This window comes from Hydra vulgaris, chromosome 09, assembly GCF_038396675.1.
Source record: "Hydra vulgaris chromosome 09, alternate assembly HydraT2T_AEP".
In the NCBI taxonomy this organism is placed as follows: Eukaryota; Metazoa; Cnidaria; class Hydrozoa; order Anthoathecata; family Hydridae; genus Hydra; species Hydra vulgaris.
In genome coordinates this window covers 24,973,885-24,994,319 of record NC_088928.1, presented here as the reverse complement: position 1 = coordinate 24,994,319, position 20,435 = coordinate 24,973,885, and the positions used below count along the sequence as shown (strand labels likewise).

At 28.5% G+C, this 20,435-nt stretch overlaps 2 protein-coding genes across 4 annotated transcripts in view; one reads left to right on the top strand and one right to left on the bottom strand.

The window, feature by feature from the left end:
• LOC100203776 (kinesin light chain) overlaps window positions 1-7,531 on the top strand; it is a 39,075-nt gene extending 31,544 nt beyond the window's left edge. For 2 of the 3 annotated variants that reach the window (XM_065805133.1, XM_065805134.1), the window contains exons 14-17: window positions 3,222-3,330; window positions 3,536-3,655; window positions 4,817-5,020; window positions 7,401-7,531. In XM_065805133.1, the coding sequence (XP_065661205.1) occupies window positions 3,222-3,330; window positions 3,536-3,655; window positions 4,817-5,020; window positions 7,401-7,418 (451 nt within the window). In that variant the 3' untranslated portion in view covers window positions 7,419-7,531. Of the gene's footprint in view, window positions 1-3,221; window positions 3,331-3,535; window positions 3,656-4,816; window positions 5,021-7,059 lie in introns of all 3 variants that reach the window. The other variant, XM_065805131.1, reaches the window with a different exon arrangement.
• Window positions 7,532-18,913: 11,382 nt separating this feature from the next.
• LOC136085368 (uncharacterized) lies at window positions 18,914-19,600 on the bottom strand. The gene has a single exon (XM_065806669.1). It carries the CDS (start codon window positions 19,598-19,600, stop codon window positions 18,914-18,916), a length of 687 nt encoding a protein of 228 aa, XP_065662741.1.
• Window positions 19,601-20,435: the final 835 nt, after the last annotated feature.

Sequence of the window (20,435 nt, the reverse complement as noted above, 5' to 3'; positions counted from 1 at the left end):
TATTAGTATAATTAACTTTATGCGGTAGTGGTGTAGTGGTAAGAGCGCTCGCTTTGTAAGCGAGAGGTTCGGAGTTCGACTCCCACCACGTCCCTGGAAGTACCGCGCTCAACTTAGTTTCTCCGCGCTGCGGCCTTGCTCAGCAAGGTTCGTGTTTCGGAGTTAAAGAATTGAGAGAGGGTTGCACCACGAATAATAACTAAAAAATAAAAAACACAAAAAAAATGAGTAGCCTCCTCGACTGTAGTGGCCCCCTTCGGGCCTTGGGGAGCTGAATAGTCTAAAAAAAAAAAAAAAAAAAAAAAATATCAAACTTAATAATAATTTATCATACCAAAGACTCTACCTTTGATGTAGAGAATTTGATGTATTTCTCAATTATGTATATATTCAAAGAAAATGTAGCTCGATCATGTGTATATTCAAAGAAAATGTAGCTAAATTATGTGTATATTCAAAGAAAATGTAGCTAAATTATGTGTATATTCAAAGAAAATGTAGCTCGATCATGTGTATATTCAAAGAAAATGTAGCTAAATTATGTATATATTCAAAGAAAATGTAGCTAAATTATGTGTATATTCAAAGAAAATGTAGCTCAATCATGTGTATGTTCAAAGAAAATGTAGCTAAATCATGTGTATATTCAAAGAAAAAGAAAATTTGAGATAAGTAGTGCTTAATCTGATTTTAGGGTGATAGAGAAACTTTAAGAAAACCCTGTCCTCCATTTACACCTAATTTAATATCAACATCATTTGTTTCTTGATTTCTTTAATGTCATTGCAATGCACCATTGTTTTCTACCAACTATACATGCATAAAAAATCAATATGAATGATACTGATTGCATTATACATAAACTATAGATGCATAAAAAATCAATATGAATAATACAGATTGCATTCTTGTTATCTTAAAAAAGTTGTAGGTAATAGATTTCTTACCTGTTTGTTTTTATTAACTCCTAATAACAAGGCAATTTATCATCATTGAATAATTTTCCAATTAGCTTGTTATTCTCAGTCAGTTTAACATTAAAACCAGATTCTGCAGTTCTATCCTTGCAGACTCTGCACTTTTCTATCCTCTTTCATTTCTCAGAAATTGTGCAGCTTCAATCGTATTGCAAGTACTTAGAATTCATAAAAATCATTGGTTTTATACTCATCAGAAAATTTAAAAGTATATTATTATGCATCAAAATCTGGTATGTAGTTTATGCTTTAAAACTAAAAATAATATCATAACTTAATTCAGAATATTTTAGTAAAATTACTTGTATAGAAAATAATATATTTTGTCTTTAGAAAATAGTCTCGCAAAATGATTAAAAATCTTAACTTTGAGCTCTTAATTGACTTCATATTTCTCTCCAAATTAGTCCTACGGTGGAAAATACCTTTTCTGACTCTGCGCTTGTTGGTTTAATTGTCATTAAAAAACAATAAACTTTCTGAAGATCATCACACCAAGTATAGCCATTTTCAAATAATGATATTTCTTTTAACAATTAAAAACTCAAAGGTTCGGTTAATTTTGACGATGACCTTTTTTTTGTTGTTGCAAGAAAAGGCTTCATTTAGTTATCTTCTGTGATGATATCTTCTTCACTTGACAAATCTTTAACATTGTCTATGGACTTTTTAAGATGATTTAAATTTTTGACTTTTAATCTATTCAGAAGATCTAACATTTTTTTATTAATAAAATTTAAAGATATTTCAAAAACTTCAGCTATGGGCTTTAATTTTCTTTATAAGTTAATGCATTGAAAAAATGACAACTCATTGCAGTATTTAGTTCTTTTAATTTGTAAGCATAAACTCCGATGCAATTTCAGCAGTTATAAATTTTGCATCACGCCAACAGAGCGCATCCACTGCTTGAATTTTTTTTTATTAATGTTAATTCATCTCCCCAAGGTCAAGAAGGCTACAACAGTCAGGGAGCGTATCTTAATTGTAATTACAACCCTTACTCAACTCTAAAACACAAACCTTGATAAATAAGTTGCATGGAGAAACAAATTGATTGCTGTACTATTAGGTGGGAATCAAACTTGAAACCTCTTGCTTTTAAAGAGAGCGCTCTACTACTATACTACTACCGTAATTAGCGTGTCTACTAATTCAAAAACAATTTCATACTCTTTATCTGCCATTTTAATTGAATCATTAATACAGACAACTGCCTTTTTTATGCAATTATACAACAACTGCCTTTTTTATGTAATTTTTAATTTAAAGCCTTCCAACTGTTAATAATAAGCTGCTCCATCTTACTTTGCAATCTTTTTATCAAATGAAAGTTTTTTGTAAAACCGCTTTTTAGGTATTTTTGAAGACAGTCGTCATTTTTACTTAATGATCTTTTCAAAATCAATACAATTTATAACTGGCCCAATTTGTTTGAGAAATTGGGCCAGGATAAAGTTAGAGAACAGCTTTTGTTGATCTGTCAGCATTTTTTAATATAAATCAATTATTGGTTTTATTGTTATTATTATTATTACTACTTTGTAACTTTGTAATTACTATAATTTTGTTATAGGGTCTTACTATTTTCTAATAAACGTGTTAGTAATTAATAAAATATGTTAGACTGTTTAGTTAAACATAATAAAACTTATAAATTTAAAATGAAAACATTGCATTGTATGAATAAATAAATTTCTTACTACATTGATGATGCTTTTGTTTTATTTGACCCAATTTAAAAGTGTTTATTTTAACTTTTAAAATCTTTAAGTCCTCTAATACTTCTAAAATAATCCTGGGATTTTGGGTTTTTTAAAGTAATGCACGATTTCTGGATCCTAGGATCCAGCATTGCAAACCTTATACAGTACATTATATATAAGTATATATTTTACTTTCATAACACATATCTAGATACAAATATTGTTGTTAGTTTGTCAATTATTAACAGTTAGTTACTGCTAGCTGTTGCTAATTGTTAATAATTGAAATAGTAATTGTAATAACTGAATTCTATTATTAATAGTAACTAAAATAATAATAATAACCATAGTAACCAAGTTCTTTCTCTGTTGCAAGTTCTTAGAGCATGTTCCTATGCACCGTGAAATATAAGTGTATTTTAGTATCTGCTGTGTTTTAGTATCTATTATCTGCTTATAAATAAAATTTTTAACTTTATGCACCTTTACGTGCTGTATGTAAATGTGCGTGTGTAAATATGTTTTGTTTTTTTAATAGTCCAACAGTAACAACAACATTGAGGAATTTATCAGCTTTGTACCGTAGACAAGGAAAATATGAAGCAGCAGAAACATTAGAAGATTGTGCAAATCGCTCTAAAAAAAATGTTTGTCCTTGATAAGAAATTCTTTGCACTTTATTTAGTTGTAAACATAATTTTTGTGTATTTTTATAAAGTATTTAATGATATATATGTTTTAATGTATTTTTATACAAGTATTTAATGAGATATTTATTTTTGTATTTTTATAAAAATATATTTACATAAATCTCTTTTTGTTAAAATGTTTCATTGCATATTTATTTTAAAGCCTATAGACGTAATGAGACAGTCGCAGTTAGCTAGCATACTTGGAGCTGACAATAGTATGTCGCCACCTGTATTAAACAAAATATCACCTAAAACTGAGGAAATTTCTCCAGAAGAAGAAGTAAAATTTAATTTTAATTTTTGATGAAATCATAAATATTTAAATCCTAATTATTAACATAACTAATATTATACTTAATGTTAATATAAATATTTAATTAAACTTTAAAGATAATAAACTAAAAAATAATAATAACATTAATAATAATGCTAGTAATAGTAATAATGTAATAAATACAGACCAGAGTTTTCTTGCAAGTTTTTAAACAATAGTCAAAAAGTTCTGAAAACAAAAGAATTGTTTATCTAACATAAAGCCTAACTTTATTGTATTGCATTTAACTAAAACTATGATCTGTAATAACACAAAAACCAAGGTTTAATATCATTACTTTTGTCGCACACTCTAAAAAAAATACAATAAAATAAGCCACTCTGTCACCATTCTCTGGCATTATTTCACTAACCTCTAATTGTTTTGATGTAATAATCACATATGATTTATTTTATTGTTTTCTAGTGCAGAAATTGTCCAATCTAACAGAAAATGAGATAAAATTTTTTTGTTTAAACAAAAATCAGCCTTGATAGTTTCCGCATCACTTTTATTTACCTTTTATTTTTTACAACAAAGTAACAAACAACATAGTTGTTTTGAGTAAAATTAATAGTTAAATATCTCGTGGTTTAATTCAAATTAAATACATAAGTAAATACTACAACAAAACGTGCTATGTAGATAAAACCATGTGTTGACAAAAAAAATCATCAATTAAATTGTATTATTGACAATTACTGCTGCAATGTCTAGTATCATTACTATTATAATCAAAAAATATTAGATGATGTAGCATTACCAACTCCAACTTATTCACAGTATGTTTTGCTTTATTTGGAGTTTCGTGATAAATGATTCCCGAAGAATCCCAGAAAGGTAATTTAGTAAGATTTTTGCGCCTAAATTTCAAAATCTTGTTTGTTTGTTTTTTTTGTTAAAAAAATTTGAATAAAATCACTTCAGACCAAAAAGATTACTGTAGAGGACATCATTATGAAGAATATTGATCCTTTGTTTAATGGTTCAGCCATTGGATATTGATCCTTGCTAAAAAAAAGCCTTTTCATTTTATATTTTGCTATTCTATATAAATCATTCTAAAAATATTTTTTTTCATTTGTTGTTGTTATTGTTTACATTACTTCTACTATAAAAATTTTTTAGGAAAAACGACGCAAAGATAAAACAACTTTATCTCGACTTAAACGGACATTTAGTAATCGTGGACAAAAATTAATGGAAAAAATTAGCTCTGGTAATCTTAAACGATCATCGTCTAGAGAGAACCTTGGCTTATCTTCTAAGGTTCCTCAATCAGAACGAATGTCAAGAAGTACATCTCACTTGGCTTTAATACCAAATGAAAAGGTAATTTTCAAAATAAATATAATTATGTTTAATTAAAGATCAGAATAGCTCTAATAAAATTTTTATTATAGTCTTACTTTAAAAGCTTTTTAAAACTGTGTTGGATTAATTAGGTACTTGCACTGAGGAGGTAGTCTTTTATTTTATTAGATGAAATAAAAAAATATTTAATTCTTTATTGTTGAGAAATCAACATTAAGGAAGAAAATAAAAACATGGCTAAATTAAAATACAAAAATGTATTTTCAAATTTTATCTTCATGTTCAAAATTTAAAAATATTTTTTTATTTTACAAGGTTTTAATTTAGAACTGGAATTGAATCCGAAAAAAACGACTACCAAAAAATAAAAACAATTAAAATTTCCAATATTGGAGTTATTATAGCATAAACATTATGAAAAAAAGTTTATTTTCATTTTTATGTCAGACATTAAATGATAAGACTGTTAGCTCAACTTATGTTAATATAATATGTTTTAACATATTGTCTTTTTATATACTCTGCCGTGTGTGCAATGTAAATGGATTGGTTAGTATGATGTTTACACGTCATACTAACCTATCCATTTTTTATTGTGTGTTACGTCAAGTCTCGTTCGTTTTAACATAGTCTGGTTGATTTCTCAGCTTGATTTTGGAACGACTGCACAGTATTCAAGTACTTTCAATATAACAATAAAAAATAATGAAAATTAAATTTTACTTCTTTTCTATTGTTGTAATTGCTTTTTCTAATGCTACAGTTGTTTTGATGAACTTATTAGAAATACTCACTAATACTTTTTTAAATTTTATCTAATTTTATTTTCTTGATGTATTCTATGAATGTGTTATAACAGGTTGAAAAGTTTTTTTTTTAATTTTATTATATATTATACGTATATATATATATATATATATATATATATATATATATATATATATATATATATATATATATATATATATATATATATATATATATATATATATATATATTATATATTATATGTATTTATATATTTATATATATATATTTGTTATACATTATATGTATATATATATATATATATATATATATATATATATATATATATATATATATATATATATATATATATATATATATATATATATATATATATATAATGTAATATATTTTAACTATGTACATCAAATATACATCAAATATACATGTATGTACTGATGTATACAAATATACATCAGTACATACAAAAAGTTATTTGCATACATACATTGTTTCATAATGTATTATGTACATTATATTATAATGTATTGTATGAATATAGATGCATTTAGGGTGAGTCAAAAAACAACATTTTTGAAAAATATCTGCAGCATGCACCTTTATGTGTTCTATATGATAAATTAACACTAGATTTTTTTAGATAGAAAATATTTTTAGAGGTGCTTCAAGACCCTTGAACATGTAATGGGTCCCTAATATTAATTTAAAAAAGGTTTTTTAACAGTATGTCTTGTTTGGTCTCAAATGAAACGAAATCATATGAAAATTTAAAAAATAATCATCATTTTATAAAAAGCATTGAGAGAAAAAAATAATCAAAAAATCTTGTAAAAATGTACTTTTCTCTTTTTTCGTTAAAAGGTTTTAACTGCTATGCAGTAAAATCTAAAAAATTTTTATAAAATGATGATTATTTTTGAAATTTTTATATAATTTCACTTCATTTGAGACTCAACAATATATACTTTTGAAAAAAACTTTTTTTTAATAATATTAGAGACCCATTAAATGTTCAAGGGTCTTGAGGCACTAATAAAAGTATTTTTTATTCAAAAAACTTTTAAATCCAGTGTTATTTTATCATATAGAACACATTAAGATGTAGGCTGATAATATTTTTCAAAAATGTTGTTTTTTGACTCACCCTAAATGCATCGTAATACATTATATTATAATGTATTAGATAGAATATATTATAATAGTGCTGTATTTACTATATTCATATTAGTATAATATAATGTAACTTTCCAATGCACATCATTATTTATATTTTTATCTTATTATCGTAGGTTAATGCTGGACAATACAAGTACACGACAAACGATCGTAGTACTGTACCGATACCTCAAGAAACAGACGAGTTACTTTAGTATACTGACATTTATAATGACCAACTATTAACTACTAATTTTGTGAAACTGCAGAGTTTCAAACGACGGCATAAACATTAATTATGTGTTATTGCAGAGTTTCGTACGAAGGCAAGCACAATAATTTTGTGTAGTTGCAGAATTTTGAATTATTAATTTATTGTTTTTATATATTTTTATATTTTTTTTGTTTTGTTACTTTGAATTTTTAAATATTAAATTATAATGGATGTTTTTTTTTAAATTTAATTCCCTTTTAGATGGTTGATAACACCTGAGAGCTTCAAATGATTTCGAATATTTAATTTATTTTATTTTTTTGATTATTTATGGGTTTTTTTATAGAAATGAATTGTAATTATATGCGATAATAAAAATTTTATCTCGCTAATCTATTATTTCATTTTAAACGTTTAAAAATGAAAATAAAAAAGTTTAGATAAAAAAATTGATCCTGTGCCGTGTGGATCAATTCATGTCAACTCTAATTATGCGGTAGTGGTGTACTGGTAGAGCGCTCGCTTCATAAGCGAGAGGTTCCGAGTTCGATCCCCTCCACGTCCCTAGTAGTACCGCGCTCAACTTGTTTCTCCGCGCAGCGGTCTTGTTCGTCAAGGTACGTGTTTTGGAGTTATATAGTTAAGAGAGGGTTATACCACAAATAAGTAGTCTCCTCGTCTGTAGTGGCCTTGAGGAGGTGAATTAACAAAAGCAAAAAAACTCACTGACCAATATAACCTGCTTACATATTTAATAGAGTAACTTAAGGCTAGATTACCTAGTGCTACTTTAGCCGCTAAAAATCATAGATCATTAATAGTGTTGCCCCGACATCATCCATTTAATAGTGTTGCCTCGAAAATAATGTATTAGGTTGAGTATGTTTTCCTGTAATTCTATTGAGTCAACACAATTGTCACTTATAGCCAACTCCGACATCTAATTAGGAGCAGTTAGTTATATCGTATCTTGTTATCATATCAGATACTTATTTTTGTTTTAATGCTAATTAAAATGATCAGAACATAAATTTAATTTGAATAAATAGTCAAGAGGATTTTTGTTCTTTGAACTCGCTTTGCTTTTTTTTATTTATTTTTAATTAATATTTATTAAACATAAATATGTATCCGATATAAATTTTTAAATATACGTAATTGTAATTACAATTTTCTTTAATTTCATTAAATTTTTTTAAGAAAAGATAAACAATTATAAGAACGCTGAGACTAAAAAGTCCGAGATCTAGAAACGCTAAAAATAATTTTAGCTGCTCTAAATACAGTCGTTTCCCGATAACTCGGACCTCCAAGGAAAATGGTTCGACTTGACAAATGTTCGACTAAAACGAATTCTTAAGTCAAGTTTTAGCTTATATGAAATATAAGTTCGAGTTAAGGCACTATTTTTCTCCATTCAATGCTTAAGTATATACAGTAAATTTACACTATTATATTAATAAGAAAGTATTTTAATGAAAGAAGTTACGGATTGTATTCAAGCAGTACAGTCAAAAGATAACATAACGGTTTTTATCATGATTTATGTTATTATTTTACGCCTGATTATGATCTATTCTATTCAGATTTGAATACAACGGAGAAAAAAAAAAAGAAAAAATTATTCACTACTATGTCTTTATATAAATTCTTATTCTTTAAAGTATATATAAATATATTTTGAGCAACAATTGTGTAAATATTTTTAAGAAAAAAACGGTAAATATATTGGTGTACTTATTATCTTGCGTTACATTACAATGTAAATATGTTTTTATATGTATGACAATGTAAAGCGGTTCTTGATGATAAGACCATTTGTTCTTCTGCAAGTTTCCAGCATTCTTTTAACAGTGTTACAGAAGTTTATTTACTATTTATATGAAATCACTTTTGTAATTTTTGTTTTTACATGTTTGAACTTGTTTCTCCGCGCAGCGGCCTTGTTTATCAAGGTTCCTGTTTCGGAGTTATAGAGTTGAGAGAGGGTTATAACTACAAGTAGCCTCCTTACCTGTAGTGACCTTCTCGGCCTTGGGGAGGTGAATTATAAAATAAAATTAAAAAAAAAAAAAGAATGTATATTCATTGTTGACGAATTTTTATTTTGTAATCACGAAGTTCACATAAAAATAATGCCAAAAAGCTGATGATTTTAAAAATCTCTCAAAATGTATAAAAATAAAATAAATATAGCCATTTTACATTTTATTTCCAACTAAATGGAAATTTTTTAATTTAACATAATTTATGGTCTTTTTATAGCTAAAAAGATCCCCCAACATTTATATTCAAAAATTCTTTTTGCATTGAATGGTGTACGCATTTATTACTAGAAAATGTTTTAGCTCAAAAAACAAAAGTTCACAAAATAATAAAGTCACAGTATAAAATATGTTTTAGTACTTTGCATGCGCTCGTACAACTTTTAAAATAGTCTCTATTCTTTGCTGCAATTGGACAACAAGAGATAATATTTGGTTATTTGATCACACCGCTTTCAATTTTAACTCAACTGTTTTCGATAGGGTTTAAATCGAATGAATTGCATGGCCATGAGTTAAGAACATTATTTTTATTTTCTTGGAGTTATTTCTTGATGACTTTTTCCCGGCATTCTAACATTTGCATAGTTGCATTCTAACATTCATACAGTTGAATAGGAATTTTTAAGTCTGAAATCTGTATGTCCTTCACAATTAAACGGCGTACCATATTGTCGGTTTTTGAAATGGTAGTTCTTTGCCTTTCACTGGATTCTTCTGAATTGATGCCATCTTCAAACGTGCAATAATCGTTTGTAATTGCAGAATTGCCATCTTTGACATAAATTTTTTTAACGCTAATATCTTTCCTAGCCATATTTATCATTAACTTAAGTTCAAAATATTTATCTTACTAAACGATTTTGTGATAATTTACTGAACGGAACTGAAAAGAAAAAACTGCTATATTTAAATGAATGCCTTTTTGTAAATCCGGAAAAAATATTACCTATTCTTATTATGACATTTATTAATTAGTTCTAATCTAAAAATTTACTATTAGTTGTTTTAAAAAAATGTCATTAAACTATTTTTAAACACTTTACAAACTTTTCTAAACCTTCACCTTTTATTTGCATCTGCCATTTATTTGCATCTGACATTTTAAAACAAAAACTAAATAGTTTTTTTTTTAAAGTTGAATGTGATTGGATAACTTTAAATTACAGAGTTATTAATAATTATATATCAGTTTATCAATAATTATGTATCAGTTTATTAATAATTATATAGCGAGTTGCTTACAATACACGGATTTATCGTCTCAGTTCCGTTCCGTAAATCTCAAAATTGTTTAAAATAGAAAACATTTCTAGAATATGAGAAGATTTGAAAAAAATTTGAGAAGCAGAAATGACATATTGATATTACTTTAATATAAAATCTTTGACATAAATTTTTTTTAACGCTAATATCTTTCCTAGTCAAATTTATCATTAACTTAAGTTCGAAATATTTATCTTACTAAACGATTTTGTGATAATTTACTGAACGGAACTGAGACTATAAACCCGTGTATTGTATAAAATTTATAAAATACCTTTTTTAGTTAAAATAAAAAACACATCCAGTAAAATAAATATAAAAATTGTTGTTAAATGTTAAGTTTTTATTCAAATTTGTGTCCTATAAAAGCAAGATCAAGATAATCCTCGATATGTTGATAAAACGCCATAAAATCAACATTCTCATTCATATCTGCTATTACCGTATTAATGTGTTGAATAATATCTTCTTTAGTTTCTGGATATGGACGTAATTTGTAATATCTGTTCTTTAAACATGAAAATACTTCTTCTATAGGATTTAACTGGGGAGAATATGGGGGCAGATATCCGTATCTAATATTCTTATCACAGAAAAATTAAATTATCAGTCCTGATTTATGAAATCTTACGTTGTCCATGATGAGAATTTTATTTTCAAACAATCTTACCTTGCATGGCTTGAGAAATTCAAAGAAAATTTCAGTGTTGAAAACCCCTTCAATAATTGAATGTTTTAAAATGGCTCTAACTGATATTAATGGAAGTAGACCGATATTGCGACTTTTGTTTGCAGGAACAGTTGTAAATGCAGGAGTGTTTACTTGAAAGTAAATCGAACCCGGTTTTATCCAAGAATAATATTTGAGAGAAGTCTTCTCTCAAGAAGAATACTTCTATATCTATATCTATATTCTCAAGAAGAATACTTCTATATCGAATAAAATAATTTTTTTTCTTATTAATTATTCTTGGTGAACAGGTGACATCAGAGACCTTTCTTAATCTTTTTCTTGTAATTTCAAGCTTTATAAGGTAACAAGATATAGATGGTTGGAATATGGTATTCCATTTTCTTGAAGCTTTCTGGCCGTTTCACCCTGCATAAGTAAATTGTCGTCTTGAATACATTCAGATAACAACATCATAGCACGAGAATTGGAGCTTTGCTTGGGGCCTTGTTTTCTGTAGTAGGTTAAAACAATCAATATGATTATTCTTAGTTGATATTATAGCCTGCAATTTTCTAACGATTGATACTCCCAAATCAGTAACATTGGCAATTTGAGCTATACTTTCCCCTCTGTCCATTCTTATTTTTATTTGTTTAAATAAATTAGGTGAAATTAATACTCTTTTTTCCTTTTTATATTTCTGACTGGTTCACTTTCATTAAAATTATTTTCCATGGTACTAAAATAACCAAAGTTATATTTTAAATGATAATGATTTTTTGATGGAACAACGAGGTAATAATGGATGAATATATTATTTATTTAAAAAAAAAAAAATTATATACAAACGCTATATAATTATTAATAAATCGCTACATGATTATTAATAAACTGATATATAACTATTAATAAACTGGTATATAATTATTAAGAAACTGATATATAATTATTAATAACCCTGTATGATAATTATGCGATATTTAATTGAAAATTATGCTCGTTCTAAGACTGTTCCTTAAAATGACGTATTTTACTGCATTCTCTCTCCAGCTATATTTTCAACTGTTTGCACCCATGCAACGCGTGATTTTCACTGAGTTGCCAGCACTTATTAGGGTGATCTTTTTTTTAGTTTTTTATGCGAGTTTTTACCATTAATAAGATTTGATTTAAAATGTTGAAAATCAAAAATTAAAAATTTAGGATAACTTTTTGATCCTTCAAAGACAATAAAAAACGACAACCAAAGGTTTTGGTTAAAAAAAAGGAGGTAATACTTTATGTCTTAACAGCCGAGTTTTCACTTCGAAAGTTTCTTGAATTCGAAATTTTCATGAATTGAGAATCTAAGATATAGTAAACACGGACCAAGCGTAAGCCTTTTGCCAAAAGATTAAAGCAAGATAAGTTTTCCATATTAAATCAGGAGGGTTATCAAATGATGCCAGACGATAGATAGCAGACTGTGATTAGATTTTAGCGCTTAATGATCAACTCAGGTAATAGCAAATTATTATCTTCTTCTTGCGAATTATCGGAGTGTGCATTTTTTAACGGTCAATTTCAAATTAGATCTTTTTTTAAAAAATACAATCGCATATACAGTATCGGACAAAACGAGTGCAACCAAATAATGCTAATTTAGTTTCTTTATATAAAAGTGCTGCATTTTTTCAATTTAGAGAAATAACTATGTAACTGTTTAGAGACAAAGTTCTTCAAGTTTTATTCATCACAAAGTTCATTATTTGTACACGAAAATTAATAAATTAATCAAAAGTAATAAAAAAAGTTGATTTCCTTCTGGACAAAACAAGTGCAACTCGACAAAATGTTGACCAAGCTGTATTTCGCTATCAATATTTTGTGGCGAATCCTTTGTTGTCGATCACAGTATTTTATCTTCGAGGCATAGATTTGATCAGGTGATCAATGAAACTTTGTGGAATCGCTGCCCAGGCTTTTTGGATTTGTTCAAACAGTTGATCCTTATTACGAACACCTTTACGATTAATTCTGCGGTTGACGATCTCCCACAGGTTCTCGATAGGGTTGAGATCCGGAGATTGAGGCGGCCAATCCATTACCAATAGGTGGTTGTCTTGAAACCACTGCTTGACTACTTTTGCAGTGTGTTTCGGATCGTTATCTTGCTGAAAAACCCATTTTATTGGCATATTCCATTCAGCATGAGGTAACATAACATCTTTCAGGATATTTTTATACACGAAACGGTCCATTATTCCATCGTTTCGATGTATTGGACCTAGACTGTTAGCAGAAAAACACCCCGAGACCTTTTTTATTGCCTCCACCCTGCTTCACGGTCTTATGGCAGTAACGTAAATCGAGGCGTTTTCCGGCCGGTCGACGTAAACGGCAAATGCCATCGCTCCCAATGATGTTGAACTTCGATTCATCACTGAACAGGACAGTTCGCCATTTCTGCACATTCCAGTCAATATGACATGTAGCAAACAGGAGTCTTTTCTTCTGGTTTTTTAGTGAAATCAGCGGTTTCTTTGCAGGGCGTCGAGAAAACAATCCGGCTTCAACAGCACGTCGTCTGATTGTTCGGTCCGATACAGGCAGCTCTAATTGCTTTTGTATCTCGACTGATAATATCCAGGGATCCTTCTTGACGGATCTGAAGATCATAGAATCCTCTCTAGAAGTGGTGGAACGCGGTCTTCCACCTTTGTTATCTGCCGCCAACTTCCCCGTTGAACGATATTTGGAACATAGTCTTGATACGGTCCATTTTTTCACGCGATATTTATCACAAATATTTTTTGTGACATTCCACTTACGGAATTGACAATAATTTTCTTTCTTAGTTCCAATCCAAGACTGTCAAGAGCCATTTTTGCACTTGAAGTCATAAAAATAATAAAAATAAGTAATCACGCTTCTCAAGGCTTACCGTGTTACATTTACCTTGTGATGATACAATAATGCTCTGTGGAACACAACGTCTTGGTTGGATGTGGACTGTATTGATGTAATGAAACACTTGTTGTATTGGACCAGACTTAAGAAAATGAAACAAACCAAAAAAGTTGCACTTGTTTTGTCCGCTGCAAAATGGCACTTGTCAACGAAATTATGCCTGTCTGCTGTCACCTGTCAGCTGATTGCTCATGTCATGGCATGCTTTGCTCCAAACTCCTGAACTGTTTGCTTTTGTAGTATAGTTCGTTTCATTTTTAAGACATGTAAAATTAGGAACACTTTTTAGCATTGTTCGATGTTGGTTGCAAATGTTTTGTCCAATACTGCATATACAAGAAAAAAATATGGCCAGAACACTAAGAAGACAGAAAAATTTTGTCGCCAAGCACCTTGTTGAATATAAAATTATAAAAAATAAAAAAAAGATACAAATGACTTTAGAGTAACTTAATCGCAGATTTTTTTTCAAGTTTAAAAACTTCTTTTTTTGTTAGATACCATGTATTTTAACCCTTTTTGATTGGTATTCCGAATTATTTTAAATGCATTATTTATATTTGCTCTCTGAGCTCTTTCTGTTGATTTTCAGTCTTAAGTTTCCATATTATAAACGAAAATTTTCTTCTATAATCAGTCAGAAATAAAGTGTTATAGATGTTACCCTTTACAATCCGTTAAAATGAGAAGCGATAACTCTTCAAATTAAGATTCTAATGAGAGACAAAGATTGTGCTAACCACAAAAAATAAAGTCACAAATACATTTTCGTAAGAGAAAAACTAGCTACGGCAATAGCAAGGTTAAAGCGGTTGCTTGGTCTTAGAAACTTTAAAGAAAAAACGACTCTTTTGTTTTAATCATTATGTCAGCTTTTGGAACCTGCGAAAAATCAACTCATCAAAAGTGGTCACCATTACTTAACATTTGATGTCAACAAAACTGATCTCTTTTATCTTATTTCTTAAGTTGTTTGAGTCTTTAAACCATGTAATAAGTATAGAAAACAACACACTGGTCGTTGTATCTTTTACTTAGCATAAAATTAAATCATTTCCGCAGCCTTGTTGATGATCTTGTTAAAATTAAACAACTCAAATGAGATTGCTACTTAAAAATTGACAAGCATATACCGATATCTCAATCAACTAAACTAACCTATCGACTCCATCCCAGTGTAATGCTTGTTTTGTTTTTAAAAAATGAAATTCATACCAACTTGCTTGTTTATGCAAAAGCAGTTATTTTACCAGTGATGGTATACAATGAATCATCAACTACAGTCAACGAACCACTACAGAAAAATGCCAAATTGGCACTGTTAGTGCAAATATGAGTTCAACCTTATTAAAAGATGCAAGAACAAAAACAAATCAGACGTAAAGTATTATTTTTATAGTAGTAAATACAACTAATAATTTTTAAGTATTAAACAAAAGTAATCTTAGAGTATTATTGTACAATCTCTCAGCGTTCAAAAGTTATGACCATATAAAATTTGTAACCCCCTTAAATTGAGGGGGATTTAAACTTTCTATGGTCATATTTTTTGAACGCTGAGAGATAATACTATGAAACTTGAAATTTATTGATGAATATAATTTTAGTTGAGAATAACAAAAAAATCATTTTATCAACTCATTGCACTCACGTTTGGGGCAGGGGTAATGGAATTTTAGGGCCTTTTTGTTCCCAGCCTCCAATCATCGCAAAGCATTATTATTTGATATAAGTATAAACATAGAAATGTTTGGAGTTTGCTCCATATCTGGAAGAAAAATGCTGGATCCGTAATATGGATATGTAAAATATGTTAGTGTATTTTACAAATAGAGTGCTCAATATTCTTAATAAACAGGTAAATAATAATAAACAATAATAAATTAGTAAAAAGCACTTATCTAACATTTTTCTTCAACTTTAAGTTTTACCATTGCTGGATCATCAGGAAGAGTTACTAAATCTCAAAAAAAACTCAATTTATAGAAAAAAATATTTTACAGGAAGTTATAAATTATTATAACTAAAAATAAAAAAATATATATTTTTTAATTACTATATTTTTTGCCTATAACAACATTTCCAAAAAATGTATGCTATGTTTACAAGAAAAATTTGAAATAATTACTCATTTAAATCAGGAAAATTTATTAAATAAAAATCTGAAATAATTTCTAAATAAAGGCACGAAAATAAATACCTCTTAAAAAATTATAAAAACAAATGACCAAATTAAATTATTCCCATTTCAAAGAAATTTATTTAATAATTACTTTCTGTAACTTCCCGTTAACCAAAAAAAATATAGTAATTTAAAAAATTTTTGTTTTTAGTTATAATAATTTATAACTTCCTGTAAAATATTTTTTTCTATAAATTGTATTTTTTTTGAGATTTGGTAACTCTTCCTGATGATCCAGCAATTAGCAAGTTTCATACGGGTAGGTCTGGGTACTTATAATTGAGCTGAGGGACAAAAAATTTTATTGCGTTTGTTTACATTTATAGCAGTTTAAAGTAAAGCAAAATATAGCTAATATAAATATAAGCTAATTTACTATTACTGTTATAAATGGAATTAAATATTAATGTAGTTAACATTTCAACTGCATCAAGAAAGATTTGTGTTGAATGGCTTGTTAACCACGGACTGGGTGTCACAGGCTCTGTTATAGAGTTGCAAGGCGGAATTTTGAAGTTCTTACCATATCTAAAACTAGTTAAGAAACTTTATCTAAAAGCAAAAAAAACTACTTATTCAAAACAAGCTTACATGTAGACGAGATTACATGTAGACGAGATACCACACATGTAAACGAGATACCACACATGTAGACGAGATACCACACATGTAAACGAGATACCACACATGTAGACGAGATACCACACATGTCTCGAAATTGGACTGGAAGTGAAAACCTCTACCCTTGTGTAAGCTCTGAACTTTTTAAAGAATACATACTCAATAAAAGAGAGGGTACATTTGTACAACAGCAAAAAGCATACCAAATGTTAAAAATTATATCAGTTAAAATACATTCAGATAACAATATAGTATATGTAAGAGCTTTCATAAGAAAATCTTATAGCCATGATGCACGCCCTGCTTATTTACTTTTTGTAGGAGAGACACCTCGTAAAGGTTATTGTGAATGCCCCGTTGGTCTTAGTGGGCTTTGTTGTCATGTTTTAGCTATCCTTCTTTACTTAAAGCATTATAAGGGATACAAAGCCAACAATTTTAGAATTAACGTGCACACAAGTGATACAGAAATGGCATAAAAGATCAAAAAAAGGTTCTATTCCAATGGTCCCATTATCTCATATTAAAGTAAAATCAGCAAGAAACAAAAGCACAGTTGAAAACTTAAAAATAACTCCAGCAGATCCAGAAAGTTCATCTTTTAAAAGAGATGTTTAAAAATGAAGCAAATAATTAAGGAAGGGCTGAAAAAGGAACCCAATTTTGAAAGACACGTTTATGATACTCTTTGTTCAATAGATCTTGGATATGAATCTTTACTAATGGGGCACTTAAGATTTAGATATGACCCTGAAAGTTTTAAATCCCAATTCAATAAGTTAAGTTCTATAAACGCAAAAAGTCGTACTTTAAATAAACAAGCAGTAAACCCACAAAAATGTCAAGATAATTATAATGAAATACCAACAATATTGCAAATACTAAATCAAAATAAAGTAAACATCGAGGTAATCATAGTTTCGCCTGAACAAGTTATTGTTTTAGAAAAAATTAATAAACAACTTTTAAATGAGGATCCTGTTATTCGCATTGATTTCACAAATCTGATACCATCACAAAGACAATACACCAATCATATTAATGTCAAACAAAATACCCAGGAGTGGATGGACACAAGAAAAGGGAAAATAACAGGAGTCGATTACCAGCATTGCTAGGAATATATGGAAAGGAAAAATTTACAAATTATTGGAAGATAATTAAGGAAGGATTAAATGAAAATGGTATTTATAACACCCAAAACATAAAAAATTTTGAGCGTGTTCATAAATATGAATTTATTGCACTTCAGCACTTTGCTGTCAAAATGTTCTCCTGAAATGTGTGGATTTTTCTATCACCCAGATGATTTAAACTATGGGGCAAGTCCAGATAGCCTTGTGTCATCAAATTATTTTGGAAATTAAAACACGAGCAAAAAACAGTGACAGTCCATTGACCCATTTAAAAAACCAACCTCAGTATTACGTGCAAGCTCAGCTTGCACTACTATTTACAAAATCTAAATACTGCATTTTACAATCTCATCATCCTGAAACGTCAAACTCAAATTTCTTTATTATTTAACTAAATAATTTACTGATGTCAGTTATCAAGGAATTATAAGATAGCATTTTGCATTCAAATCCAATAAAAAATTGGCAACATCATGAACATTCTTTGCTCACTACTCTTGGAAATAATGTTGTGGGGAAAATTCCTGATTTTAAAGAACTAAAACTACTTAGATCATATATTAAAGAACTTGTAAAAACATCAACTTTTCTATTAAAATTGATATAAATGTTTAAAATTATGATAAAACAATAAAATATGTTTTTATATGGTTATATATATTCACAAAATATTATTAGTTACAAGATTCTGCCTTTGGCCCGATGGGGCGCATTGTAAGGTTTACAACATGACATAACATTTTCCATGTTAAAGAAAGTAAGTCCATTCTTTGTACCGGCCACACCGCATTAAGAATTGACCAATCACGTACGCATCCTATGAATCTCTCTACATGAATACGGGTAGAAGCTTTATCAAAATTACCAGCTACATCAGCTTGTGGGAACTGATGGCTTGATTTTTAAGATGGTCGATTCAGATATATTCCTTTTGAAGCGCATAAATCTTGAATTGAAAACCCTCTATCTGCCATAACTTCGTGTTCTTTCTCAACTAGTTCTAAAATATGAGATTGTTCTGTTAATTCATTATCTGTGATCGAACCAGGGTATATGTTTCCAAAAAGCAATCCTGACCCATGTGGAGAGATTCCAATTAAAGCTTTCCTTGTTGTACAGTTTTTATAACTTGAAAACATTAAAGTGTTAAGGTCATAATTGGTTGGTTGTTGAAACTTAAAATCTGTAGCATCCACAAAAATATCGGTTTCACCATGGCCAGTTTTTTTAAAAACAGAAGGCATCATCAGGGAAATATAAGTGCTTTCGACTTTTAAATTTATCTCTGAAAATATTGTGTCTAGAAATACAACCCATCCAGTGAAAACACGATACATGGTGCTTTTAGAAACGCCAGCCATAAATCCAATAACACCAAGATGAAGTGCATGTCTGCACAATGTTAAAACTGAAAACAATTCGGTTTTCTTTTCAAGGAATCTGGTTCCTGTACCTTTGCAATCCGGATATTCAATTAAATGGCAGTATGGTGCTACACAATTATAAAGGAGTTGAAATTGCAGGACAGTTAAATCACATAAATATTTAAACTGCTTTGGTTTGTCTTTAAGTTTGGAATATTTAAACATTCCTTTTTCAAATTTGTCTAGTTCTTTTTTTGAAATTTGATTTCTTACAGATAAAATTAAATATTTTTTATGTAACATATCGTTCTTTACTTTTTTTTTTTTTTTTTTCTTTTTTAAGCTGTTTTATATAATTGTTTGCATTGTTTATTTTTTCTAGAAGAATTTTGTTAGCATCTGCTTCTTTTTTTAATTTAGAAAATAACTGTTGTTTTGTTGGTTTAAGCAATGATAAAGGAGATTTTGTAACATAAGAAGGTCGGTTTGTTGGTTTTTTACGAATAGGACAAGGTTTAGACAAGGATATCACCATACTAAGCTTACGTTTTAACCCTTTCAAATGTTTTTTATCAGCTTCAGTTGTTTTTCTTGATTTAGTTATTTTGGCCAGAGCATTTGCGTATTTTTGTTCCATTATAGCAATTTGGCTTGGTGCTGCACCACCAAGCCAAAAAATATGTCTGGAATATCAGTGCATAACTCTCTTAAAATAAGTTAGCGATATGTAACTATTATTTAGCGATATGTAACTATTATAGTGCATAACTCTCTTATTCCAGATGAAAAATGTTCACAACAAATATGCCCATTTCTGAAATTCATTCCCTTTGTATTTAAAACTCGGATATATTCTTTTTAAATAGAAACATTTTTGGGAAGCCTGTAAAAATTTATACGTTCTCCGTTAGTAGTTTTGGTTCTAAAGTTGTTAAAACATAATGCTGCGCCACAAAACCAGTTAACCATTTCTTTTAAGTGATAATTTAATATAATTTTATATCTAATAATGTTTAATATCTTTTTATTAAAATAAATAATAGTTACATATCGCTAACTT